Raw genomic sequence first — 27,916 nt, 5'->3', positions numbered from 1 at the left:
AAATTCTGCATGATTTCAGTGGTACGATCTTCACTTCAGAGGCAATTTTGAATCAGAACAATTATAGGAAAATAATATGCTGGAGTAATACCGAGAAGTCACTTCTTGAAATCAATGAGTCAATTTCCATACCAACAGAAAACTTGTGCAGCTACTGCTAATTTTCCTTTTCTTCTAATTCAACAGTTTCATACATCAAAAAACTACTACCAGTATTTGAAGTCTGCATATGGTTCCAAACCAATACAATGTAAAGATGTAGCCTGAAATTTAAGAACTGCCCTCTACCTGCTTCCCCCAAGCAAAACTAAACAGAATGTTGACTTGGTGGTGTAAGATTTGACAGCACAATAAGTGAAAATGTATGAGAATATGGTTTCCTACAGTGACACCCACCAACACTTTCTCGTGGTTAGATGAGAAAAAAGTCCATCAGATCAGCAAGCTGAACTAACTCACCCTGGGGCAACAGAGGAGGAAAAAGTAGGACTGCCCCTTTGGCCAGCAGCCTGCCATTACACTGGGTACGTACCACAGTGTAAGGGTACTCTTTCACACAGTACTCTTGAGAGTTAACAGCATGTCTCCTTTAAAGCCACTCTTGCTCGCCACCCTACAACTACTGGCAAAGCTGCTACCTTTGCTTGACTTTGGGAGCTCTCTGGAAACCCTTAATCGCACTCAGTATGTTAACAAAATGCACTGCAGTCTGACCTGCAGGATGTCAGTGAAGCCATACAACAAATTCAAGCTCCAAATAACCAGAGTGTGGCTATTCCAAAGTGTGGGACAGAGGCTAAGTCACAGCTAGGGAGTAATAGCCAGCAATACAGACAAAAAACACAGAGGTCATGGTGTTCAACATGCTTAAGCTTTTCCCTTGCCTGAGCCCACACTTCACTTGCCAGTGAACCTTATCACCTCAATTTGCCTCAATCTTTCCAAACATTCAAAGGTATGAAGATGAGTGTATAAAAATCAACTGTTCAGAGGACACATTTACTCAAATTTGATGTTTTTCCAGCATTTACTTGCACAACTGCAACACCATTTTTAAGCCTCCTCTGCTCTCCTTTGACCAGAAGCATCCAGGGAACTCTCCCCTCAATTACGATCCTCCTATCTAGTGGTTTATAATGAAAAAATAAAGTAAGAATTAAAAAAAGAATCCAGAATATAGTGATGGACTTTACCTGAGCATTTGCACCAGCAAGTGCCTGCAACATCTGCTGGACAAACTGCTGGTGACTAGGTTCTGCAGTTCCTGATGCTGGATTCGTATTTTCACTGGGAACAGAACTAGGTACAGACTCTGTAGGAGCTCCAGTGCTTCCCAGTCCACCTAAACCAGGATTAAATCTGCATAAATGACAGAAAAAGAAATACACCACTTGAATAATAAACACTAGCTTGTCTCTTCTCATTTATTTAATTACTGAGTAAAAAATCCTGTCAAAGAGGGAATGACAATTTAAGTAAAGTACTAAGACAAAGACCAGAGTCATCACTGTTTAGAAGTGCAGGGCAGGCAAAAAATGTGACAAATTCTAAAACAAGTTTAGTTAAACTAAAAAAGGCAGGAGGAGTTGTCTTTACCAAAAACTGGGTAAATCTCTACATTTAAAAAGAATGAACAACGTAACACAGGAGAAAAGTTCTTGTCTGAATTTATAAGACTGATTCTTACCCTGGTATAAGCCCTGGTGCTTCTGTCGCTAGTGTCTGCAGGCCCTGCTGAATCTGTAGCAAAGCCTGCATTGCTCTAGGGTTTGACATAGCTGATAACGTGTCAGGATTCTGCATCTAAGAAAAGGAGAAAAACTCTTAATCATATGCAGTTGTTCAAAGTTAATCTTTATCATTAGATGTTTTACAGAGTCTGACATAATTTCAGAACTTGTTTTTCAACTTTATATTTGAATATTTACATGAAATCCTTCAGGTATTTTTTGTTTTTTGAGAAAACTTTCATAGGAGGTGATCAATGAACTCTCTACATGTGGACAAAGCCTTTCAGATGAGAAGTGCAGACTTCATTTTTCAAAGCCATGGGACTGTATTAGTCCAACATCATGCTAGAATTAGCTTCCTATATCATACTAGTGGTAAGCAACACTGAACACAATGAAACTTGACCAATAGATATCTAAGAAAGTTATACAGTATTTCTTTTTCCTAGCTAAATTCAGACCACAGCAGTTTGAGCATGACTATTTGTGCATGTCTTCATATCTGTAGTGCTCTCACAGCCTAGAGAAATGCAAACTAACACACCACAAAAGATGCTAGCAAGCAAATGCATAATATTCAAGGGCTCTCATTCTAGCGTGACTTCAATTAAAAACTGGCTTTCACATCCACAGATAATTTAAAAGGCAAATCCTTTTCATTTTTGAAATTAAATGTCCAGAAACCTGACTATTTTAGATACAAAACCAAAACTAATGGCTTATGCTCACCTCTGCTTAGAGATGCCACAGGTAAGTGAAAAATAATGTGTTTCAGTTACAAGTGACACAGTCTTGGTAGCCAGACCTACTTCAAACAGCAGACAGGCTTATTAATCTTAGCAGCTGTCACTTGGCAACTAAACCAAATTCCTTCTGCTGCAAAAACATTTTTGATTCACATAGAAATGCATACATTAAGGTCAAACTTCCTCTGGTGCAGAGCAGAACTGCAAAATAGGACATGAAGAACTCTGATCTGGAATATGGGTGCAAAACAAGACTTATGCACAGCAAGTTGTTAATATTCTCCATTCTTCTCCTGGATTTTTATCTTCCTGATAGCTTAAAGTCAGAGAATAACTAAATATATAGCTGGGAAAGTTTACCCAAATTTTAAAGAGGAAAACATTTTGTGTTCTCCAAAGAAAGCTGTTGCAATTACTTTAAGAAAATATTTAAATCACAACTTACTGTCTGATATTTGGAGTTGTTTTACAGAAATGGCGGCCCAACAATTCTCAGAGCACTTACGTAACCTGGATCTTGTCTCTACTAATGATATTAATTCCAGCTGTTAAGTAGCAGCAATTCTTGTTAAGACTTGTATAAAAGCTGAAGATGGGAAAGTTTATCTGTGAGCTACTCTAGTTCTGCTGGGCAATTGCCCTTTATTGCAAAAGATGCCTTCCATTATGCAGAGGAACATTCCATGGTTTCTGCCATCCGATCCCATAATATAAATGCCAGTAGACAAGGAAGGAATTATGAGCTGCAATATTGTCAACATTCTGAGAATACCCATATGCTTGTCCACTTTACTTCACCTGCTAAAGATGCTGATCATCTGACCTAACGTAATGAATACAACAGAATTAGCTGTGCAGACAAACCCCATGGTGATATTGACAGAAGGAGGTACTCAACGGAAGTAGAAATTACACCTACTGTGCCTTCATTAATTGCCATTTATTCACAGATTTCAAAACATACATGTGGTACTAACTCTTCAGATGCTACTGAGTCATCACAAAGCAATGGCATTATGAAATACTATAGCCTTTCACGTGGTTGAAACAGTTTAAAACAGTTTCTACTAAACACTGAACTTGCTACTGTAATTCATGTATGTGTTAATTATTCTACTCCTAAAACTGTCTGTGTGCAGGCAGATCTGGCAACGCACACTTACTCTGATTTGCAAAGACTGCCTAATGATGGAACTCATACACTGGCACTGGATTAAGTTTTCAATTCCTAACAACAACAACAAAATCTTCCTTGCTCTTATTTAGGGAACACAGTACTGCTACACACTGTGACAGCTAATATCAAGCATATACCTGGGCTGCAAGCACAATGTTGTTAAGAGGGAAAGATGGTGGTAGGGCAACCTTTACAGACAAAAAACTTCAGAACCCACTTCTTTTGAATTAGCTAATGACTTGGGTCTTTCAAGCCATGCTGTAAGATCTCTTCACCCAAATACTTAAGGCAGGTTTGAAGAAGTACAAGAAAAGCACGGTGAAACTTTATTCTAGTAGTGGGAAAAGTACTAATGTTTTTAATTTGTGAAACAAATCATGTCGCAAACCAGTGTTCTCTGGCTGGTGTGCAGTAAAAACAATTATTCCTTCTAAACAAAGAAGCAAGAGCAAATCTAAGTGGTTGTGCTAGCCACAGACAAAAATATCCACTAAAAGTCAGGCTTAACTTATGAAAGGGATGGAGACATTAAGCAAAAATTAATTATCAAGGGGCAATCTAAGTTGGTGTCTAAAGCTAATGAGAGCATATTACAGAATCTAGCTTTTAGCCAAATCAAAGACAGACACCAATTTATTGAAAATATTGCTCATTGACTCGCAGACATTTATTAACAGCTAGTGTCTCATCTTACTTGCTGAAGGAAAGTAGGAAGTTGTTGTCTCATTTGTTCCTGAAGTTGAGGATTTCCAGCAAATAAAGGATTATTCAACATCATCTATGGGACAAAAATATTTAACTTCAAAGATCAAGCAGTAAAAACCACAGGGGGTTTTAAGACAACTACTTACACGGTAATAGTCTATGAAAATAACCTTAAAGAATAATAATCATCTACTCCTTTGGCCAAAACTTGTTATGAACCACCAGCCTGAACATACTGCAGGGTTTTTTTTGTTTTGTTGGGGTTTTTTGTTTGTTTTGGGTTTTTATTGTTGTTTTGTTATTGTTTGGAAGTTTTCTTTATCTTTTAAGTGAATGAATTGCCTGATACTTGCCAAGACAGCCTCATTTATATTACAAGAAAATTCTTTTCTGCTCAGCCTCCACTACAGATTTAAGTGATAGGTTCACTGTAAACATCACCTGAAGTCAGGGATATTTTCCAAGTGAGTATTTAATGCAGAAAATATAACTTTTTTTTTAATCTTAGTTTGGGATTTGACTTTGGATATTACTGCTTTAACTAAAATTTGAAAGCACTTCTACAACACCATTCATAAAACAGCTTCTGTACTTTTACACTGAGCATGGGTCACAAAAGAGAAGTTAAAACCAGAGTAACACCTAGATATGGCACCAACTCGCCTCCCTTCACTTCCCTCCTCCCAGGCTAGTGCGGGTATTTATTTACTGGCAGCTCTACCTTAATTTATAATCAAAGCCATTTGGTTTGTCTAACTGGTTCTTATGCTGGGTCACAAGTTTAGTGCTGTACAGAACATACACAAACTTACAAGTTATTTTAGAAGAATGCCTAGCACAATGTCCAACTACAAACTGAAGAAGCTCACTGCAACAAATTTTTAAATGTAGGCAGGTAATAATCTCAGTGAGTTAGGCCTTAGCATTAAAAACTGGGCCATTCACTACAGACAATTGTTGAGATGTTGGCACAAGAGAAAGTGTAACTGTATCATAGATTTAGCTTTTTTTTTTTTTTTTTTTTTACTTCAATGCACACAATACATTACTACACCAAATGCATTTACCTGTACTGCAAGATCAGGATTCTGGCTTAATGACTGCATCATGCTTCTCATATAGGGTGCAGACAACATATTCTGCATAAGTTGTGGGTTTTCTGTTATCTGTTGTAATAAGCTCTGCATTCCTGGTGTGTTGAACATACCAGCTTAAAAAAAAGCAAAAGGCCACTTTAGTAGACATCCTGACTATCATCAGATGCATTAAGACTACCTAAAACCAGAATATAACCACTTGGTTTCTCAGAGTTTTAGTCCCTGAAATACACTCAATGTGGTTCTGCTTACATAGATGAATCTACCCTAGAAGTTAAGACAGAGGCTGTATCCAACAAGCAGTCCCACTAAGTATCTACATTATTAGCTGTTTTCACATTTGCCTCCAAACAGGAAAAATACTATCATTCATCTAGAGATTCAATACTTCTGTTATTTTAAGGCAATACACAAGTACTATTATCACTCTTAGTTTACTTTTCATGTTTGTTTTTCTACAGAGGACTTTCATACTAGTAAAATGTTCTACGAAAGTAAATAGCAATAAAAACTTTGAATCAAAAACTCTCTTTCTAATGAAGGAATCATTTCGGCAAACTCCCAAGTATGTGCAAATATATACAATTGCAATAACAAACACACCTCCTAGTCCAGGTCCCAAATTTGGTACAGTTGAGCTCTGTCCCATACTGCCAGAGGTGCTATTTCCAGAATTGCTACTGCCACCGCTGTCACCGCTGGTGCTGGTAGTTGTCGTGGAAGTCTGCAAGCTGGACTGAGGAGCCCAGGGATTTGGTAGGGGATCCCTGTTTTCTGTACGAGATGGCTGACTGTCCCCTCCTGTTGATGCATTGCTTACTAAAGAAGCAAATGGGTTACCTCCAAACTACAGAGGAAGGAAAGCAAACATGTATCATCTACGAAAGTCAACTGCTTTAAAGTCTGCTATAAATACCAAGTTACCTTTCCAAAATTACACACAAAGATAAATGTTGAAGGGTCTTGATCAGTTATACTCACCATCCTACAGTAATTCATTGTAAATATTCTGAAAAGATGCCAACACTGAGAGATATTAGCACCTCCAAAAAAATTAAATCATGTTTCTTTTTGAAAGCAGCATTACTGCTACACCGGTATTTTGATCACAGTAAGATTTTATCTTGCATACTGGTTTCCAACTTCAAAGGCTTTTTTTCTTCCCGTCTTAGGTTCCAAGTTACTAAACACACCTTTAAAAAAATTTTCCTGGACCTCATAATTTTAAGGCAAAGAATTAAAGGAATTCAAACTTAAGTAATACAGAAATTCATTAACTTTAAAATAGCTTATTAAACACACAAAGCAATATCTGTATTTCTTCAAGCTTAGAACAACACAGAATTTTTAAAGATCTTTCCTCTCAAGAGTAAGAGGCTGCATAGTGACTTCAAGCTTCAAGGAATACTTTGTTAAGTACACATTTGGAAATTTACATTATTTACATGCTTTTATTTTTAAAAAATATTTACTTTCAGTGGCATTTGCAATCTTTTCTCACCTGTTCTTGTGCTGCATTCAACATTGGCTCCTGAATATCTGTGTACATACGTCGCAAGGCATTGTATCCACCTGGTATACTTTCCAGGTTGCTCAAGGCTCGGTCTTGGTTTCGCATCATTTCCTGCATCATTGCAGGGTTTCTAGCAAGTTCTAATGTCTAGGGAAGTGGAACGTTTAATCTGTATTAATAAGAAATCCATTCTAAAGTGAAAACGTCAACATTTGGCAATATCTCAGTTACCACTGTCTAACCCAGTTTGAAATTATGATTAAAGCCAAATCAAGATACCAGCTCAGTGGGAGTCAACTGAATTAGACATTTAGCCCGCATTCTACCATAACCATCGCTATGCTTGTTGGGTCAGGAAGTGCTGGCTAAACAGAAGAAAAACCTTGAATGAACTATTCTTTTCCTTCTTCATGTTTTCAACAGGATATACTCCTACCATTTCTAACATCATTGCAGCAGGCAGCCTATAATATGAACTTTAAAATAAGTACCTATGTTTTCAAAAGTATCCATTTGGTTTTTGATACTTTCTGCCACACGGCGTATCTTACATACCATCTGATTTTAAAAGCACTCAGAAGTACCTACAGTTAGACAAAATGAAAATGTCTAGTATTTTTGAGAACTACTACTTTTGGTAAACTTATTGTTGACTAGACAACAGAAGGCTTCAAGCGCACACACGGACATCCAACCCTAACCTCAGAAGACATGATTACACGGTTTTCAGTGTCTTTCAAAACTGTGCTGCAGATTTTCTGAATTATCAGTCTATTTCGTACATTAACAACTAGAAATACAAACATCAGTTGCCTACAGCAATGTTTTATGGATTTTCTAACAAGCCTAAATACTTCAAGAATGTCTAAGCACTCAACTAAGCATGTCCAATTCCTGCTCTGTTGCTCACAGTATAATCAAAGGTCATGAACTTACAGAGATCCTTCTACATACCTGTCTCATTATATCAGGATTGTTCAGCATGTGACTGATTTCTGGATTTCTCTGTATCAGTTGCTGCATTTGAGGGTTAGCCATAATTAACTGCCTCATCAGGTCAGGATTTGAAAGCATGCTCTGAACAAATGGATTTTCCATTATCTGAACCATCATTTCTGGGTTGGACATAAGTTGCCGTTGCATCTGACTTTGCAACTCTGAAAAGTTTGATGTATTTAAGCCCAGGCTACTCAGACCTGCCAAACCTCCAAGGCCACCTTTAAGAGGATGAAAAAAATATAATTGAACTTTCAGCTTCTGTTATACTTCTAAACACATCCAGGTTCTTTCTAAATACAAAATACTTGAACATATCCCACACTTCAAAATAATGAAAACGAATGGAAAGTCCATCTTTGCAAGACTGTTAAGGAGTTATCCACTAAGAGTTTGCTTCTTTAAATAACAAGACACATAACTAAAAATCCAACAAACTGCATCTGAAATGTAACTTGTTACAATTCTAACAGCTTTTCTTCTCATTTTCCACAGCTGAGATACATGTTTGAGTTTTGGGGCCTTAGGTTCTGCTCCCCCCGCCCGCCCCCACCCCCCCCCCCACACTTTCCGAGGCATTTATAATAGATAAATTATCTATCTCCTCTTGGTTAGACTATAACCAAAAGAGATCTTCCGATGTGCCTCATATTCCCTATTCTAATTAAAATTAGAGCTGCTCTTCTTACTAATGTGCCAAGAACTAATTATGCTTTGAATTCCCCTCCTTTGCTGAGTCCAAACAAAAAATTTCAGAAGGTACTGGTCAGTCTGAAGAACCGTTTACAACTAAGAAAGCAACTGCTTACTGTGGTTAGCTTTTCCAATTCTATCTCTTCCCCACCGCCCAAAAGCAAATGAGATTAAAAAGAATGAACCAAAAACCCCACTGTGATTATGGAAATAGATAGTATTTTTAAATCAATAGACTGCAGCCTCTTTATTCATGAAAGAGAAGACTGATAATGCTATCAGACTTGGAACCTGAGAAATACTGAATTGTAAGATTAGCAGCAATTTTTTTACTTCTGTTCCAGATCTTGGCTTCATGTTACAGGTCCAACTTCATCAATACTCTCCTCAGAGCTATTCAGATGCACTTTTAAGGAGCACAAGGACACTGGAAGGAGTTTCATTACCCATACTGCCAGAATACAACATCAGTGGCACCTTACTACTGAAGGTGAAACAGCACAAATCTGAAGTTCTGCATATAAAATTAAGGAAACAACTTTCCTCTGATAACTTACGATTAGAAACATTCTACAACCAATACCATAGATATTTGTAATCAGTTTTTTGGGTGGTATGTTTGTTTGGGTTTTTTTTTTTAAAGTTCTGTCTACATTAAGAGTAAATCTTCAGGGACAACTACCTGAATCCAATAAAAGATACCCACCATGCTACCTAATAAATATTCTTACCCAAGCCAAAAGGGTTACTATTTGTTGAAGCTGGTGTTGAGGTACTACTGCTTGATGTTGATGTGGTAGCAGTACTCCCAGTGGTGTTCGCTTGTTGTGCTGGGTGGTCTTGTGATCTAAAAAAGCAAATTTAAAAGTTGCAAGTTTAACAAGTTTATTTAAATAATACCATTAAATACAGGAATAGTATCATACTTGAGAATCTTAATTTACATTTTGATTCTTTGTCAAAAATCACACTATTATCTCTAGATGGCTTCCTGTAACAAATCTTTCTTAGACATCTGTAATGTCATCAGTTTTTCAGAATGGTAGTTTGAAACATTAAGAAAATGGATGGACACCATTGCAGCCATTACCACCTTCTCACCCCATCCCTGGGATGCCCACCAATGAATTTTTTCCTCTGTCCTTACCTTAAAGGATTCTTGCCTTATTTCACTGTACTCAAATACTACTGATTACATGCCTGGAGATTAAGGAAATAAAGCCTAGCAAGATTTAATGTTGGACTTATTTCATGCCACACCTTTAATAGGATGCCTTACTGAATGTGAAATTCAGTTAACGTCTTATTTCATTAGAAGACAAGTATCAGAATCTCAGTACCCTTTAAGACTTCAAAAACAGGGTAAAAACATAGTTACACAAAGTTAAAGCCAGCATAATTTAGCACAGGCACGAAAGGCTACCCATGTCATATACTCACTACACCTTTCTACTGCAGAGGCATAAACACGGGTGCTGCCATGTAGTAAAAGAGATCAAGGAACTGAGCTTATGTAAAGCTAACCTGGCCTCTATTCAAAAGAGGCTAGTTTGAAACGCAAATCATTTCTCCAGGCTGGTTCAACAGTCAGTCTTATAAATGCCTGTATTTGTAGAACGACGGCATAAAATAACTTGTAGAAACTATGAATTCAAACCTCACACAAAGATTTGAGGATTCGACAGCACACTAAATTTCATATCTCAGTTAATCTCAGAGTACCTTTCTGCTACAATAAAATTCTGTGCCTGTTTCACTAAAGCAAAGACCGGGGTGGGGGGCAAACAAACAAACCAACCAACAAAACCAAGCCTGAGAGATGCCTCAGGTCCAGAGGCTTCCCTGAGGTTTCTAAGAGTTTTCTGACCCCAGGCTAAACATCAGACACCAAAACCATAAACAGAAACAAAAGGAAAAATGAAATACTTTGCACACTTCACAAGGTCTTTCATGGAATAATCAACACTAGCTTATAAGTAGCCCATCTGCTGGAATACCCTGCTGATTTGACCAATGTTCTTGTAAACAGGTAAATAAAATATGGCATGCCAAGTCATGAAGGTATAGGATGCCATGGGACCAAATCACCTGATTCAAGTTCTGACTGATGTTCTGGGTGTGAAGGAGTAGAACAAGGTGAGGCCCACAAGATCTAACAGTTCTTTTAAAACTTAAGTCCATAGTGATTCCTATGAATTCAGTTTTGCATATTTTAATTTGTATTCCTTTCAGGTCTATCAAAACACACATAGATTCTGTTGAATGAAGACCCGTTCTAGAGGAAACCTTCCAGATAGATGCTAACAATCCAGGAAAGGGAATATCTGGATACTTGGCTTTGACATAAGCTGCCCTGACATAAGGCATTGAGTGAAACTCTGGGCTCCTGAGAAGAACAAGCATTACTACTCTGTAACATTAACAGCAACTGTGAACTTTGAATACAAGACGACTACTGTTAGCCAAGCAGCTGTAACTTCAATGAGGAAGATTATAGACTGTATAATGACTATGGATCTTCTGCTAGAGATACTTGGTTTCCTTTGGTCTAGAAAACACATAAATCTTTCCTCCGTAAGTAAAAGGAAAATAATAAGTATAAAACTCTATTTGCTTTTTCAACTGAGAAACTATTTTGAGAAGCAACTGTACGTCTTCATGTAACGGACAAGAAAGGTTCTCAAAGGAGGACAGAAAAGTAGACAAGACTGAAAACTTACAGTTCTTAGTGCTGCTATGGAAATTGGGGGTATATACCCTCAAGATAATGGTTTGAGTGTCAAGTCTGTCAGCCTGAAGTCTCTGAGTGAAATTCCTGTAAAGTGCACATCATCTTTTATATTCACGTTGCCATTATGTTTCCTCTGTCACTTGTGAAGAAAGTACAGGTGTTGACTTGGAACTTTGTATTCAGAAATTCAATGCATCTTCACTGCCCGTTGCTAATCACTCACTGCTACTCTGACATTGTATAGGCCAGGTTATAAGATTACACTGGAAGCCTGTATCATTCTGGAAAATGTAGCACTGTAATAAAGTTATCTTTTTTCAACAACGATTGGTTGAGATACATCAGGATTCCTGTTTATATTGTTTAGAAGGGAAAAGATGATCTTCAGATCTAGTTTTGGAAAAGAACTTTTGTTTATTCAGATATATGGTGGCAACAGTAGTCAACAGAAAAGTAAATGACATAGTGTAACATGTCTGGGAGCAACCCAATCTTGATACTCATGGACGAAAATGAGCACTTGCCAGACCACACTGGCAGGGTCTAAGTCTTGTCTTTTGGGTCAAGCATAAAATCCATGTATTTTAGTAAGAATAATATTGAGATGGTTCAGGATAGTATTATACTTTCTCAAAGGTGATTTTCATTGTGCTGGTAATTCTGTTTAGCAGGTCCTAGGTGCATATTTTCAGTTTATTCAAGCAAAGCTGGTAGGTGAAAACATTACTGCCTCATTTGAAGATAGGGTAGATAGATGCAAAAGATCTGTAAATTTTTTGTTTTTACTTCCTTGTCTAAGACATGACTAAAATGTTCTGAACGTAATGGTAATACACTCTTCTAAAATTATTCAAAGAAGTGGGAGAGATGGGAAATGGATTGCAACGCTGACAGGACTGATGCAGGGACACCAAAAATTCCCCAAAAGCCATAAATGTGGCATTGTGCATGGGTGCTCCTTTGCCCAGAGGCAAAGCGCAAGAAGGTGTGAGAGACTGGCACTGGTGTTTCAGTATGCATAGTTACCATAGGTCCAACCTATGAACCCTCTGAAGACTGCACAAGTCAAAAGCATCCTACTGTCACTACTCATGAAGCCTCTCTGCCACACTCAAGACTGTAGGCAAAAAAAGCAGAAGTCATGACAACAGCAGAATACTAGTTTAGATGCACCAAGCACAAAATTGCAGTATTAGCTAATAAGGTATAGAAGATTGGGATGGCTATCAGGCCTAAATTTCAGGTTGGGGAGGCACAGGGCAGGGAAGGGAAACCTCTCCCAGTGCAAACACAAGTTTTTTGACACAGACACGACTCCAGGACAGAAAAGATATTCCCACCAGGATGTGAGCATGGAATTGAAGACCTCAATTTCAACAGGTGCCTACATTTAATGCTAACGCTACTAATTTCAACAGGAGCCTAAATTTAATGTTATTGTTACTAATAGGCTTTTATGACTTGGGGAGGCCTGGAAAGGGAAAGCGTATTTCTTTTCTCTCCTAAGTTCCATGCTCTTTCCTTCATCATCCGACATTTTCCCACAGGAGGAGATCCTTACCACATACAAGAAAGACTTAAGTAGAACAGAGGCAAGAACACTTTCAGTCTAGAACAACGAACATGTTATTGACTACGCAAGCTAGATTCAATCGAGGGATACATTACCCTACTTGCTGAAAGGATTTTTTAGTTGAGCCTTCTCCTTCTGGGCACTTCACAGGAAGCAACGTGCAGATGACATAGCTCAAGTGATGCAACTTTCTCATGATCATTTTAAAGTTGCCTCACCAAAACAAAACAAAAAAAATCTTAAAAGCCAAGTCTTTCTGTTCAGCCAGATAAATTAGTTGCACTAAAGCAGTTCTCTCATAAAAATTTTCTTTCCTTGTTTTACAAAAACAGCAAGTAAGGATTCACTGCAGGTTTTCATGCATGAAAAGAAAAGCTGCACAACATATCTTTATGGATGATAAGAGCTGATATCTAAGAACTATGGAATCAAAACACAGCCAGTACTCAGCACTACAACAAAAACGTTAAATAACAAAAAAGCAAGAGAGTTGCATTTAGAAACATGTATCCAATTAAAATACAAGATAAACCAAAGAAAAAAGTACTATAATTTCAGACTGTTATTCTGCACCAACTGTGACTAAGGAGCTGATTAAAGTAATTTAGTCAAATCTAGGTTTGTCCAACAGAAAGCTGCTAAGAATTTAGAGTATTTTCACTTCTTAGAGTTAAATAGAAGATCACTCATCAGTAAGGTTACCTGTTTTGTGTTTTGATAACCAGGTGAACAGTGAGTCCATCGTGAATTCCATGCTGAGTCAAAGTATCTTGATCTTTTAAAATTTTTCCGGCAAATATCAACACAAGCTGATCAGTGTGCGACTTGAAACGCTTAGAGATTTCTTCCTTGAACTAAACAAAAAAGTTAATATTATACATGTATGTAATTGAATACTGAACCATATTTTTTTTAATGATTGCTCACATTTAATGTATTACTCCACTTGCACTGCACATTCTGTTTTACACAATCCTGAAGTACTTTATTAAGTTTTCTCAACTTTTTCTGTCCATAGGACAATGGGTAATAGTTATTTCTTTTTCGTACAATAAAAATCAGAAGAGTTTCACATCTAGAGCACTAGTGATATAACTAGCAATAACAAAAATGTGATTCCACTTGAAGTCCATGGTGGCTTCAATCAGGCATGCATCCATGACAATAAATATATACTAGTATATATACTATTTATATATACACACTGTAAAGTACGTATGTAATTATATACTAGTAAGTATACACTAATATACACACACACACACCATCCATTGCTGAAAGACCAAGGATGCAATGTCACAAGTACGATAAATCTGTCTACACTTTGGCTGGAACTGAACAGAGAAGTATCCTCTCAGACATGTATTTGCCACCTTCCATGTGTCACAACTAGCATTCCTTTCCACACAGGCAAAAGTTACCTCTCAGGTGGCTCTGCTTTCTCATTCAACATATGACTATAGCTACATGAAATGCAGTTGCAGCCCAGGGCATGGTGAACAGCCACATTCTTCAGCTGACCAGGTAAAACAACTGAACATGGAAGCCCATTGTACACTTTCTTGACTTCCTAGCCGATAATAACCAGGTTATGCTTTGACTGAGTTCTGACTGAGATTTTTTATTCTCTAGAAAAAACACCTCACCGAAAGCAAAAAATGCACAAAACTTAAGAAGAAAGATATCCAAGAAAAATGCTAAGGAATGACTTGATTATAAGAAAGCCAGATAAATTTATTCAACAAGACTAGTCAGTACGCTAAGTATTTTTAAAACGATCCCAGGCAGTTAGGAAGTCCTTCAGAAGTTCACCCTATTTAACATTGTTAAATTAAGTTGACCATACTACTTCAAAAAACATCCCAAACATCCTAGGAAATTCTCACTCCATATAGGAAAATAAATGATTAATCTTGCAATTAGTTATTAATAATTACATTTCATAATATGCGGGACTAAAAAAGTAAAATCCCACTGTCTTATGCTTTGAAGGCGAGTCTCTAATTGAAAGGGTTTGTAGTACAGGAAGAGAAAAAAACAGATAAAAAAAAGAGTGAGAGACAACAGAGGTAAAAAGTCTCTGTGTTTGGGGAGGAGGTTGCCCTTAGTAAAATGTCTACTCACACAGAGTTAGTTCCAGTTCTTGGGCAAACAACTTTTAAGTCAGCCTTTATTCTGTCAATATTTAGACTTGCAAGTATTCCAGAAAGTCACTCAGTCCATTCCTTCCCAAAGTGTGTTACTTACCTGAATTATTCCTGACATGTTTATCTAGTCTGTCCTCCGAGGCCCCCAGCAACTTTTTTCCAAGAAACCCATTTCAGTGTTTCACTATCCTATTTCTTCATTGTCCTCCCCACAACAGACAATGCAAACAGACTGTTGTTCTCCATAGAATAAATGGTTGCAGTAAGGCTAACCTTTTCTTGAGGGTTGTTTTCTAATCCAATCATTCCCACCACTCTTCGGATTTTCAAATCCAATTACATCATTTTGCAAGTGTGGGCCTCAAAACTGGCCAAAATATTCCACACCAGTTCTTATCTGTACTTAGTGGAATAACAGGATAAACCCCACATCCTGCAAGCTATATTCTCAGTTATAAGAAAGAGTGAAAAATCCATGTGGGAAAACAGTTGTGTAACAGTACTGACTTATTTAACAGCTCTAAACTCTAAACCCTTTTCTACAGAGCAACTGTTCAGGCAGTTGCTTCCTATTCTGCATTCTTCTGGTTAATTATTCTTAATACACATTCCAAAGTAACATAAAAACAGCAGAAATACTCACAATTTGGTACAAAGCTAACGCATAAGAATAAAGGACTACCATACTGTGCCAAACCAAAGAGTAATTTCATACACCCAAACTCAGTTATTATCGTGTTTTCCACACTATATTGTAACAGTGAGATCCACAACTTAATTCTCATCAAAAAGCTGATGCTGGAGTATAAACAACATTCATAGTACCACAGAATAACTCAAGTTGGAAGTGATCCATAGGGATCATCAAGTCCGACTCCCTGCTCCTCGCAGGACTACCTAAAACTAAACCATATGACTAAGAGCATTGTCCAGATGTTCCTTGAATTCTGACAGGCTTGGTGCCATGACCACTTCCCTGGGGAGCCTGTTCCAGTGACCAACCACCCTCTCAGTGAAGAACCTTTTCCCAATGTCCAATCTGAACCTCCCCTGATGCATCTTCATTCCATTTCCTTGTGTCCTATCGCTGGTCACCAGAGAGAGGAGATCAGCACCTCCCCTTCCACTACCCACCTTGAGGAAGTTGTAGACTATGATGAAGTCACCCCTCAGCCTTCTCTTCTCCAAGCTGAACAAACTAAGGGACCTCAGCTGCTCCTCGTAAGTCTTGCCCTCGAGCCGTTCACCATCTTGTTTGCCCTCCTCTGGACACACCCTAATAGTTTGATGGCCCTCTTCAAATTACTTTATGTTAAACCAAACCCCGTCACACATTTCTAGAAGTGGCTATTTACCCATAAGGTCAAGGAAACAAAACACCATTTATAGAACATAACCAAACAGTATCTAACATTACTAGTATATAGGCATCAAAGGCTATATCCTTTCCCTACTTGCATGTAACGCTATTTAGATGATCTCTAAAAACAACACCACAGTAAGACAAGATTACAATGGCCAATGTACCAGGACCCCCAAAACAACCTCTACAGCAACATACGTGCATGATCCAAATGCACAAAAGACCTCTTTCCAGCCACAATAATAAAACTGCCAAGAAAACCAAGCCAATTTTGGCTGAGGCATATTTACATAAAAAGCCTAACCAAGATACAAAAAAAAGAGTCGGGTCTCTTCATCAGCTTCACTTGCATTCAGCGCAACCCTGGGACTTCTGCTATGACAAGGACCAAGCCCTCTGTATGACACTTCATTCACAGAAGAGTACCACATAAAATCTAGGTTACCATGCAAGATATTTTGCAAGTGAGTCTGCTGATTAGTGTTAACAGTCAAAGATAGTATCAATAACAGATTAGGTCTGCACACTTTATTTTTTTGGTGAGGCAGGGTGAAGGGATTTGTCTATACATTTGTAAAACAGAATCCCCAAACCATTTTTGACACGTGGGTTTGTTTTTAACTGTCAGCATCTGATGTGTTGCAGGGGGAATCAAAATATCAATAAACAGTCTTCAGCATCACCTGATCTCTGTGAATACTGGAAGGTGATTAACCTTAGGTCAGAGTTTGGCACAAGTCACTACTGTTTGTACTGTGAAATAAAGTCAAGGAGAGTGGAAGAGAAGACTCTTCACCATCCTCTGGGGGCAAACACCTGTCTTCAGTATTCTGAGTCTCTCACTGTTAATGGTAACTGAACTGCAAGACCATTCCCCCACAGTAAAGGGGAAAATCCAGAAGTTTCTTTAAATTCAGACAGTGAAAGGACAAGAGAAATGACTGGCAGCTGCATTCTTACTCCCACAGACCTCATCTGTGTAGTTTTTATAGGATTCCCCACTGCTCTTACTGGCAACAAATAATTTGGGGGATAAGGTGCTACAGTACTATGGTAATGAAAGACAGCATAAACAGTGAAGACAACTATCTCAATTTTCTTTTCCCTAAACAGAACCGTAAACATCAATCCAGTATGTTTCACCTCAGAGCCTCAAATTAAACATATGCAATCAACAGCAAAGGGAATAAAGGAAAGGAGATTATTATTATGGGAATTAATACATATTTAGGCAGATGTAACGAAATAAACTTTGGTATTGTTTAAATCTTTGTACAACTTAACTAAATAACACTCTCAGTAAATGACAGTTAAAATACTTCATCACCTGGGAAAACAAAAAGCAGAAGGAGTTCAAAGTGTCACTGGCTGGAAATGGTGAGCATTTCTGTCCAATTCTCCTACTGCACTGACTCTTCAGTTTTATTAACATGTAACACTCCAAGCAATGGTTTCAGCTGATTTGCTTTACTGTTCTAAAACACAAGTTTTACTTCATTGTACTAATACTAGGCATTGTGATATTACAAAGGTGTTCAGTTGTATCTGAGCATAGAAAAAGACTTGAAGTTGTAAAAATAAAAGAATGTTTCACCATACCTAACACCTAGCATATTCACGGCAACTAGTTCATTGTACTCCTCTAGTAACTGCATACAATAAAAATAATGTAAAATTATGTCAATTTTAGACATGATTATTAGACAAACACAATGGAAATCAGAATGAAACATGAGACTAACATCTAGACAGAGGCCTGCTTTCCCCAGAGAGAAAAGGAGAAAGCATTTCTTAACAGAAGTTATTAATTCAAGGTCACAGCCTCCTCAAAGCATGGCAACTTGTAGATTTGATGTGAATTAGAGCAAATCTAAAGCCAGTCTTGTTGAAGCACCTTGCCACATTACTATTTTAGCTCAAGTTAAAAAAAAAAAAAAAAGTTGATAGAAACAAGTTAAGGACAGGAACAGTGTAATTTTTCACATTGAGAACGTTCACCTTTTTTTAGCAGCACACCAGCACTTCTTGCTTACACTCTCAATTTCCATGCCAAATACCCTCATATTCACACAACTTTAAAAAACTCAGCCCAATACTCCACTAACAAAACTCGGCTTTTTTGTTCCATGTTAACACAAAACAAGGCTCCACGAAGCAAGTTAGGACTTCTGTTACACTTGCTCAACTTGATTGCCTCTGAAGGTTTTTGCAAGGTATGGGTGGACGCCATGGTGTTGATGCCCACTGCTGAACAAATGCATACTAGTACCTGAGCTAGTTAAACATTTTGTCACTGAACAAAACAAATGTCTGACTACACATGGACTACAACAGCTGACTAAAACAGAGACTGTTTTGCACTGTCACTTTGCAGAGCAGATCCATACTTTAAACATTAACCTATTAACATCTGACCATCTGACAAGTTGGCCTAGGAAGGGCCTGGTAAAAAGTTATTCCAGGCAAAGTAACAGTCTTAACACACAACTCTCCTTTCATATGTTACCGCCATACAATGATTCAAAAGCTTTTGCTGACTCACACTATGACATCAAAAACAGCAACTCTAACAACATGACTATCCAGTCACATGACAAAGTGCTGTGAAAAAGGAATAAAAAGAGGAAAATAAATAAATGAAAAGTACTTTCCCAAATCCTCTCGACCTTGGCTTAGTAAGACATATTTAAAAATTAGAGTAACAGTCTGAAAGAGGCCTCAGGAAATCATCATCCAACTCCCAGTGAAAAGTAACAGAAAACAGGTCCCTAAAAACTGCAACTGCTTTGAAAATACTAAGCTACAACTTTATCTAGATGACAATAAAAAAGCAAAGTTGCTGACTCTTCCCACACCAAACTCTGTTTTGAACACAGTAGCGGATGACGTGGAAGCAAAGGTTTCTATCCAGAGGGCTGAACTGCAGTTTACGTTCCCAGCAGCCCCTCAAACGGTTCTACTACAAAGAAATCATTATCACATTAGAAATGTGATACATCAAATACATCAAAGAAATCAAATCACATTACCTTGTTCACCACTCCTGTTTCAAAACACACGCATGATCATTTAAACGTTCGACTGACATTCCTAATAACACACACAGTTAAGCATATTAGCCGGACTCTAGTCTCTCTTACACCCACACCCATCAGTTTCAACCAGAGGCTAACTTTGATGAGCTCCAGCTTTCTTGTATGCAACAGAATTAATGGCTACAGGTCTTCTTGACCCACGTTGTAAGGAACCAAACACACTCATGGCAATACAACTGTTGATAGGTGTGGTGTCCTTTCCCGGTGAATCATATGTGGTAATCTTATGACTGTGAATTAAAGTGAGTCAGTGAAAACAGGGTTTCACTGAACAATTCTTGGATACTGTACAGGAAGGGGGACAAGAACTTGTGGTGTCAAGCAGGAAAGCACTTCTGTCCCACAGCCCACGCTCTGCAGCAGATAAAGTGTAGCTAGAAAGCGCACCCAAAATTAGGCTTCTATATAAGACTATTTTGTCTTTCACGACTCGATGGAGTTACTCTCTTCCTGTCCCCTTGCCAATGACCCATGCTAGTTTGACAATCAAATTATTTCCTCCAATCTCTGCAACCAAACCAAACTCACAAAAAACTCATCTCAAGAAACAAGTTCAGATTCTTGATGAGCTTACAAGGCTAGTAGCCCATAAAGGAAAACTGCAGCAGCCTAGCGGAAAAGGCTCAGGACTTGTGTTCTAGCCAGTTTTGTCCCTTCCAGGCACCCCAAGTCACTCCACTCCTCCATGCTTTGACTTAGGAGAAATGGTTAGCAGTACTTCCCTTCTCCATAAAGGGAGTGCTTTCACTTAGCAATCTACTAGTGGAAACTGTTGTACTTGCAACAGAACTAGCCTGTTCTCTAGCAAGTCACCAGACTGGAAAAGGGCATAAAAGGATTATGTGTAAAATGGGATTCTTGCAGTAGAGCTCCTTTTTGAGAATCTACCCTATAATTTCTTTCTCATGAGGCATCATAAGACATTTTATCCTTCAACTTAATGGAGAGGAGCTTGGCCAACACCCATTTTTTCCTGAGGAAACACTGAGATGTGAGTGACTGCAGATAGAAGAATTCCTTCTCATCTGACCTTCTAGGTAAGCATTTTTAAATTGTTTGAATTTAGCAAGTTTTAACTTTAAGGTGATACAGAATATAATCATGAGTGGACTACAGACATAATAGCTAACAGTCTTTTTAGCCTGTCAGTGGTGGGGAAAAACTAACCCCATCAACAACAAGAAGTCTAAATGAAAGCATTTTCTTCCGTGTCACCATGTAATTCCCCAATTCTTAAGATTTTGGCCTAACCTCACTCCCAGGCAGATGACCCTCCCTATATAGCCAAGGTTTGTAGTCACTAGATTGAGAATTTGACTGGGCTCTAAAATAAATATGTAGAATATCTTACCATGACACCTCTACCAGAGCTGTTCATTCACTTGGGTTTTCTCTGCTGTTGCCAATTTTAAACGGTATGCAGAACGATCTTTAAATATTCTGTGACACCCCTGACCCGTGACTGAGGGCTGCTAACAAAACAAACCCACAGGAAATCACAAGAGGAAGGAAGGCCCTGTTTGACATGGACAAAGTTTAAAACTGATAAAAAAATTGAAATATCAAAATGAACCTGTTACTCTGCAGAAAAGTACCTGCACACAAGACACTTCACAGTATTATTTAAATAGGTATTCTTATTTTACTATACCTGCCAGTCATTTATCAGAAAACACTTGCTAAGTACCATCGTTAGATAACCGATACTTTTGAGCTACATCTAACTAAGTCAACTGTCAGGAAAGTCAATACACCTCCTTTTAAAGGCTTTTATTCTACCGAATAGCCATCTACCGTTGCTCTAAAACAATTTTAATCAGGTTTCTAAAATGAGAAAAAAAATAGCTTAAGAAACATGAATGATAAGAGTATTGTCCTGGTTTCAGCTGGGATAGAGTTAGTTTTCTTCTTAGTAGCTGGTAGAGCACTGTGTTTTGGATTTAGGATGAGAATACTGTTGATAACACACTGATGTTTTGGTTCTTGCTGAGCAGAGTTTACACTAGTCAAGGACTTTTCAGCTTCTTGTGCTCTGCCAGGTGCACAATAAGCTGGGAGGGGGCACAGCCAGGACAGCTGACCCAGACTGGCCCAAGGGCTATGCCATACCATATGGCGTCATGCTCAGTATATAAAGCTGGGGGAAGAAGGAGGAAGGGGGGGACGTTTGGAGTGATGGCGTTTGTCTTCCCAAGTAACTGTTAACGCGCGATGAAGCCCTGTTTTCCTGAGGATGGCTGAACACCTGCCTGCCCATGGGAAGTAGTGAAGCAAGCAGCAAAAACAAAAAGGCAAGTATTGCAAGGCAGACTCCATAAAGAGTCACAGAGGTGTGTTTCAATCTGTGAGACACCAGACAACAGAAAACCTAATGCTAAACAATTCGGGTACTCAAGTGCCTTGGGTGCCAGATCATGATCCTGGAAAAGAAGAACAAACTGGACTCCATTATATAGTTTCAACCTCTTTTGGTCCTACCATTCAGTAATCCCTGCACTACAGAAAAGCACTGAGACAGAACTGGGTTAAGTTAAAAGAACTTAAATTAAACTGTTCTTATGAAGTAAAACATTACATAAAATATTACAAGCATATGCAAGTCAGGAAAGATGCTCCACTACCAAATCACCCAATGCTGCCCTCAATATTTACACATGTGTGATCTTTATAAGCAGAACATTACCAATTCGGGATTGTGAGAACCAGGCACAAATCTGAAACCCTGAATTTATGGATTTAAAGTTTCAACCACAGAGTGTACTCAAGTTGTAATCAGAGAATACAATTTTATGAGATCTCCACTTGACAAAAAGCAGACTCTCAACACAATGTATACATTTACACATGTAATTCAGTAGGTCAGGTTTTTTATCTATAATTTAGTGTAGTATAGAAAGCACTATGTATATATATGTGTGTTCATCTAGCTTAAAAAACATCCTACAAGCTGTTAAATATGCTTGACTGAAAACTGCATTCTGCACTAAAGAGAAATTCCATAAAAAGTTGAAGTTAAATAAAATGGAAAAAACCCACCAAAGAACCAAATCTGTTTCTGTGGGACTAAACTCAACTTCACTAACTCTTCCCGATGGACATTACTGTGAAATTTTCAGATAATCATAGGATTGACAATAATTCTGTGCGAGAACTGCAAGCTGCTGAAATTATGAGTGCAGATTTGCTACATCCACTCTTTGTTGGCCTACCAGTTAAAAATATAGAGCAAGGCATGTTACTCAGTTTGAGTTGTAATGTTCACAGAATGCACAACTTGGTATCTGGCAGTCTGCATACACATTGGTGGACAGTAACTCTGAACCAGTTACAATAAACTCTTAAACACTGCAAATTTCATCCCTGGGCATTACAAAAAGGGCAAACTTTAACTCTTCTAAAATTCCCTTATTGTGTAAACAGTCTAAATGACAAAAGTAAAACTGTTTTTTCATGTAACTGGTTGCAACACCTCATCACTCAAACAACTGAAGTCATGCACTAAGACATGAGTCATCCATAACATGAGAGCACTTTCTTTGTATACAGGCTTTACCAAAACACATTGTTAAATCAACTCTGCTATGCAAGGAATTGCAAAAATTGTACTGCCATGAACTCAGAAAATAAACCAAAGGGGGGGGGGGGGGGGCGCGCGACAAAAGACAAACTGTTTTACCAAGTTAAATTGTCAGCACCATCAGGGTCAGCTAAAGTCAGCAGGCTTATAGGTATTCATCTTTACCCACCATGTATTCATGAAGTCTTTGCACAGAGCAAGATCAGTATCATACCTAGTCAAGAAAGCAAATATTTGGTCCTTGTAATACTGAGCAAAACGGTGTGCAGCACAATCAAACAGCTTCCACAGATAAAAAGACAGATGGGTGGCACTTGCCATGACTGACCTCCCACAGTGGCTTTGTACTTGAAGGTTATTTTCCATTCCAACCTGCATACGCGCTGTTCTAGCTGCACAACACAGTATCAGCAATAACAAATCCTATCTTGCTGAAGTCTTCCAACATAACAAAAAGTCTTCCTTGACTTAGAACAGCTGCAAACCTGATTTACCTTAACAGAGCAACACAAAATATGCTTTGTGTAGCCCTAAATTTGGCCCTGATGACCCAAAGTATTTACCTAAAAATCCAGATTTTTGTTCTGGCAGTATTCTGAAATGACTGCAAACAAATAAACAAGAAGTCACCTCACTAAGTCATAATATTAGCTACAGAAACATACAACTGAATGGGTTTTATTTTGCTGTATGAGTTTAGGGTTGTTTGGGTTTTTTTTCAACCTGCAAATATGGCAGGCATTGCTGGCCCACCTGTGCCAACAGAACAAACCACTTGCTGATCCCAGATGCATTTGAACAGATGTTCAACCTGTTCTGTATTTGAGATTAAGCTGTTTTCAAGGCTGGCTCTAGAAACATCACATCTACTGTTGATGCTTATTATTAACAACAGCTCATTTTTACAGTTTAAGAGAAAGAGACAATACTAGTCAGGGACAGTGCATTTTTTAGTGCTAGCTATGACACTGTCTAGGACTCCAAGCAAACGGTCAACCCATAGGGGCAATCTTACTTCACAGGAATCAAGATATAACTGTAGATCTAATCTGTTAACAGCAGCTCCAAGAGAGACAACATTGAGAGTTTAAGATATCAGTGGACAGCAAAGGCGTTTTAAGCAGTGAGTTCTATGAATTACCTAAACTTGCATGTCCTCTTTCAGTAAAAATTTGTGTTCTTGCTAGGTTGTATAACTATTTCAGTTTTTTAAGATAACTGCTTATTTGAAAACTTGGCAGTCCCACTGGCATTCACATTTGAAACAATCTTGTGAAAGTCAGACAGATTATAAAATTCACATCTTAAGTAAATCTGTTCATAATTCTTGAAGTACCCATACTAACTGCAGACTGCTTTTCAGGACAAATGTGATCCTCAGGTTAGATCCAGCATATGAATCTCTTTTAAAAAACAAAACAAAAACCCCAAACCCTGCAAAGACTTTCACAAAAACTGCATTGACACTGCTCACAAATCTATGGAGAAGAGAAGTGAAAAGCACCCCTTTCAGACTGAGATTGCTGGGAAAGCAGTGGACAACATTAAAAAGCAAACACAGTCATTTTACCTTTGGGAGAAATGCCTAGATTAAGCTTGCAGAGAGAGTAGCTGATAGCATACAATACCGCAGCTGCCAAAAGACCAGTGAAGACAAGAGAGCAGTCTCACCCATTTGGCAGCTGGAGAGAAGACCTCAATGAAACTTATGTCTTCAATACTTATAAGCCAAATGATGATGTAAAAAAAAACTGAATCTAAAACAGACCCAAGGGTAAAAACTTGAAAGAAATATCAGCATTTTGTCTCTTCACAGCAACTAGTGGAGCAAGAGGCTGATATTCTAGCCAAAGTGCCGGCACTACATTTTATGCCTGGGAGCCTTTACTTCATCCTCTGTATTCTCCTCTGATAACTACACAGTATCTTTCAGCTCATCCATAAGGAATGATTTCAAGCTCTGTATCTAGACACCAGTGTCATTCCCATACATGTAACCTCTTTTTTAGTGAGGTTTGCAGTTAGAAACCATACCAAAAAAACATGAAGTCAAACTGAGTTGCTTCATTCAGAGACATTTTGGTGAGAATTTCAGGGAAATTCTATAGAAAATGAAGTAAGCTCTGAATCTCCTTCAAGGAACTTCATTTTCTGAAGTATTTTAGCATATCAATGTCTACATCCTTCACAAGCAGGAAACACTGGCTTTACAGAGCCTCCACCTTACACTTTGATTACACCTTTTCTATGATTTTTAGCTTTCTAAACTAAATAAACAAAGTTCTAGTTAATATGTGCACGGAAAACCTCCAAGAAAAAGAGAAGAGTTGCAGGAAATAGTGTCAATGATTCAGTAGGCGTCACTGCTTCTGTTGAGCCAAAGGCACCACGGGGCACAGACTTTCACAAGAACGCAAAAAAGACCCTAATAATCGAGTTATCTGACAGTACCACCATGCTAAGTACCATATCAACAACCAGCACATTTAAGTACAGCAGAAGGTGCGCTTTATTTGTACTGCAAATTTTAGAAACACAGTTTAAAGACATGACTTCCCCAAAATGAAGACATCTTTGCATAACCTACTCGCTGTTTTTAAAGACAGTTTTAGATCAAGATAACCACTGGCAATACAGCGCCGCGATGCAGGTGGCTGCACACGTTTTCTATAGTCATGCCAGCTAGCCAGCCAGCCTCCTACTTGCACACTGAGTCAGCTCGACAGGACAACTCACATTTACAAAATGAGCCCGGGCCGGCTTTCGGCAGTGCAACAGGGAGGAGAGAAGCTGGGGAGGAGGAGATGAAGCGGGAGGTTTCTTCACTACCCCCGCTAGCCTCAGATGGCAGCAGTCCTCTCCCGGGCCGGGATCTGCCCTGGTACTCGCCCAACAGCGCCCAGAGCAACCCGGGCGAGCAGGAGCTGCTTTGTCACCGGGACGGGCCCTCGCCCTGCAGCGCTGGAGGCGGGAGCCGCGGGCCCGGGCTCTTCTGCCGGGACGCGCTCCAGCCGGCCCCGGCCCCAACCCCGGCTTGGCTACTCCCGCCAGGCCCCCGCTGCCCGCCCCGCGGTCCGCCGGGCCCCTCGGCCAGCCCCGCTGCCCCTCACCTGCCGGATGCTGCTGCTTTCGGACACGGCGAACTCCTCCTTCTCTTTGGGAGTCTTCACCGTGACTTTGATGATCCGCGGCTCGGCGGCAGCGGAGCCCCGGCTGGGGGAATCCGGGGGGCTGCGACCCCCCGCGGAACCCTCCGCGCTTTCCGACATGGCGGGCAGGAGCGGGGGAAGGCCCGGCCGGCTGCGGGCGCGGAGCTGCCAGCAGCCCCAGGCGGACCCCTCCGCTCCGCTCCGCTCCGCGCCGCGCAGCGACGGCGACACCCGCTCCCGCAGCGGCGGGCGGAAACAGCCCCGGCTCGGGCGCGGCGCAGGCCGATGACGTCAAGGATCGGGGAAGTTACTAGAAAGGGGCGGGGTCTGCCCGGGTGTGGGCTCGCCCGCCACGCTCCTCCAGCGCGCATGCGGCGCACGCGCGCTGGGGAGCGTGGCGGGCGAGCCGGTGGCGCGGAGCCTGCGCACGCGCTGTCCCTGACCCGTCGCTCAAACGGCTGCAAGGAAGTTTAAAAAAAAACGAAAAACAAAACGTATTTTCAGGTACAAGGGAGTTCTGCGCTTTGAAGTTTCTACGTAATGGCTCAACGGAAGCCCGTCACGGCCTGCAAGGTTTTTCTGTTGGGAAAGGCAAGAAGACCCAACAGCTCGTGAACCTACATCAGGGAAATAAAGCGCGCCTGTTGCCTTTAAGTTACCCGGCCGCAGCTAAAGGGCGGGAATGCTGGGAATGGGATTTGCCTCAGGCTTGGACCAGGAAAACCTGAGTGTTAATTAAACCTGATCTCATCAAATTAGGCGTTCTCCCAAAATAGGAGTAATTTTCCTGCCTCTCAGATAGGAAATGCAAGGTGCCTGATCTGGTTTTGGTGTAAAATGTGTGTGCGGCTTTGAATTCTAGAGTCAAATGCCCTTTCTTCCTTATCCTTGAGTAAGGATTGCCGTTTCCCACAGTAGCCTGTCTCACCAGATGATTTGCTGGCTTGGTCTGCTGTTGGGATGATCTCTCCGGAACTGTGTGTAAATTGGTTCAGCTGATACTAAATGGAGTGTCAGACAACGTGGTCGGCTCCAACCCTCTAAAATTTTTACTAAAGGAATTAAAAACCTGTTAAGAGGTTTCAAAATAGGAATACCAAAGACTGGCTGAAGGCGGTTCCAGGTTTTGCCTGTTCTAGAGCTTTTCATCTGTTGCAGCTAAAAATAATTGCAGGCATATTTAACCACTAAGCCTTTCCTTGGTCACACTTGTTCCTTTTCCACATTAGTCATGACCCTACAAGGCATTGAATTCTGCTGCGGCGGAGTGCTTCGACACATGCCAGCGCTTCATCGTCCTGTTGACTGGCAGAGCGAGGGACATAATGAAATAAAGTTTTGCACTGCAACCGAGCAGTGATTTCAAGCAGAAATCAATCAGATCAAAGTGCAAGGAGATGTTCCTCATCCCAGGCTGTTCATAGCTCATAGATGCAGCTCACGCTGACTGTATCGTTACTTGAGTAGAGTTTGTACTGAAGTAGCCCAACTGCTAGCTGGTTGTGGTTAGCAGAGATTTACAAGTTACAGAAATAATAATTAATGTTATTTACTGATGTGTATTTATTTACTGATGTATATTTGTTACAAGGAACAAGGATACTAAAAATGTATAGAAAATAAC

At 39.5% G+C, this 27,916-nt stretch overlaps 1 protein-coding gene across 7 annotated transcripts in view; it reads right to left on the bottom strand.

Moving 5' to 3' along the window:
- UBQLN1 (ubiquilin 1) overlaps positions 1-26,579 on the bottom strand; it is a 39,609-nt gene extending 13,030 nt beyond the window's left edge. For 3 of the 7 annotated variants that reach the window (XM_087741251.1, XM_087741252.1, XM_087741255.1), the window contains exons 1-10: positions 26,254-26,578; positions 13,664-13,815; positions 9,389-9,504; positions 7,923-8,185; positions 6,957-7,115; positions 6,059-6,302; positions 5,426-5,568; positions 4,348-4,431; positions 1,688-1,803; positions 1,194-1,359 (exon numbers count right to left, since the gene is read on the bottom strand). In XM_087741251.1, coding sequence (XP_087597377.1) covers positions 1,194-1,359; positions 1,688-1,803; positions 4,348-4,431; positions 5,426-5,568; positions 6,059-6,302; positions 6,957-7,115; positions 7,923-8,185; positions 9,389-9,504; positions 13,664-13,815; positions 26,254-26,412 — 1,602 coding nt within the window. In that variant the 5' untranslated portion in view covers positions 26,413-26,578. Of the gene's footprint in view, positions 1-1,193; positions 1,360-1,687; positions 1,804-4,347; positions 4,432-5,425; positions 5,569-6,058; positions 6,303-6,956; positions 7,116-7,922; positions 8,186-9,388; positions 9,505-13,056; positions 13,173-13,663; positions 13,816-26,253 lie in introns of those variants that run through there. The other 4 variants (XM_087741253.1, XM_087741254.1, XM_087741257.1 and 1 more) reach the window with 3 other exon arrangements.
- Positions 26,580-27,916: the final 1,337 nt, after the last annotated feature.

This window comes from Nipponia nippon, unplaced genomic scaffold (assembly GCF_047370975.1).
Source record: "Nipponia nippon isolate SJK-2023a ecotype South Korea unplaced genomic scaffold, ASM4737097v1 scaffold_8, whole genome shotgun sequence".
NCBI classification, from domain to species: Eukaryota; Metazoa; Chordata; class Aves; order Pelecaniformes; family Threskiornithidae; genus Nipponia; species Nipponia nippon.
The sequence above is the reverse complement of the archived record's forward strand: the minus strand, read 5'-3'. Positions and strand labels throughout refer to the sequence as shown.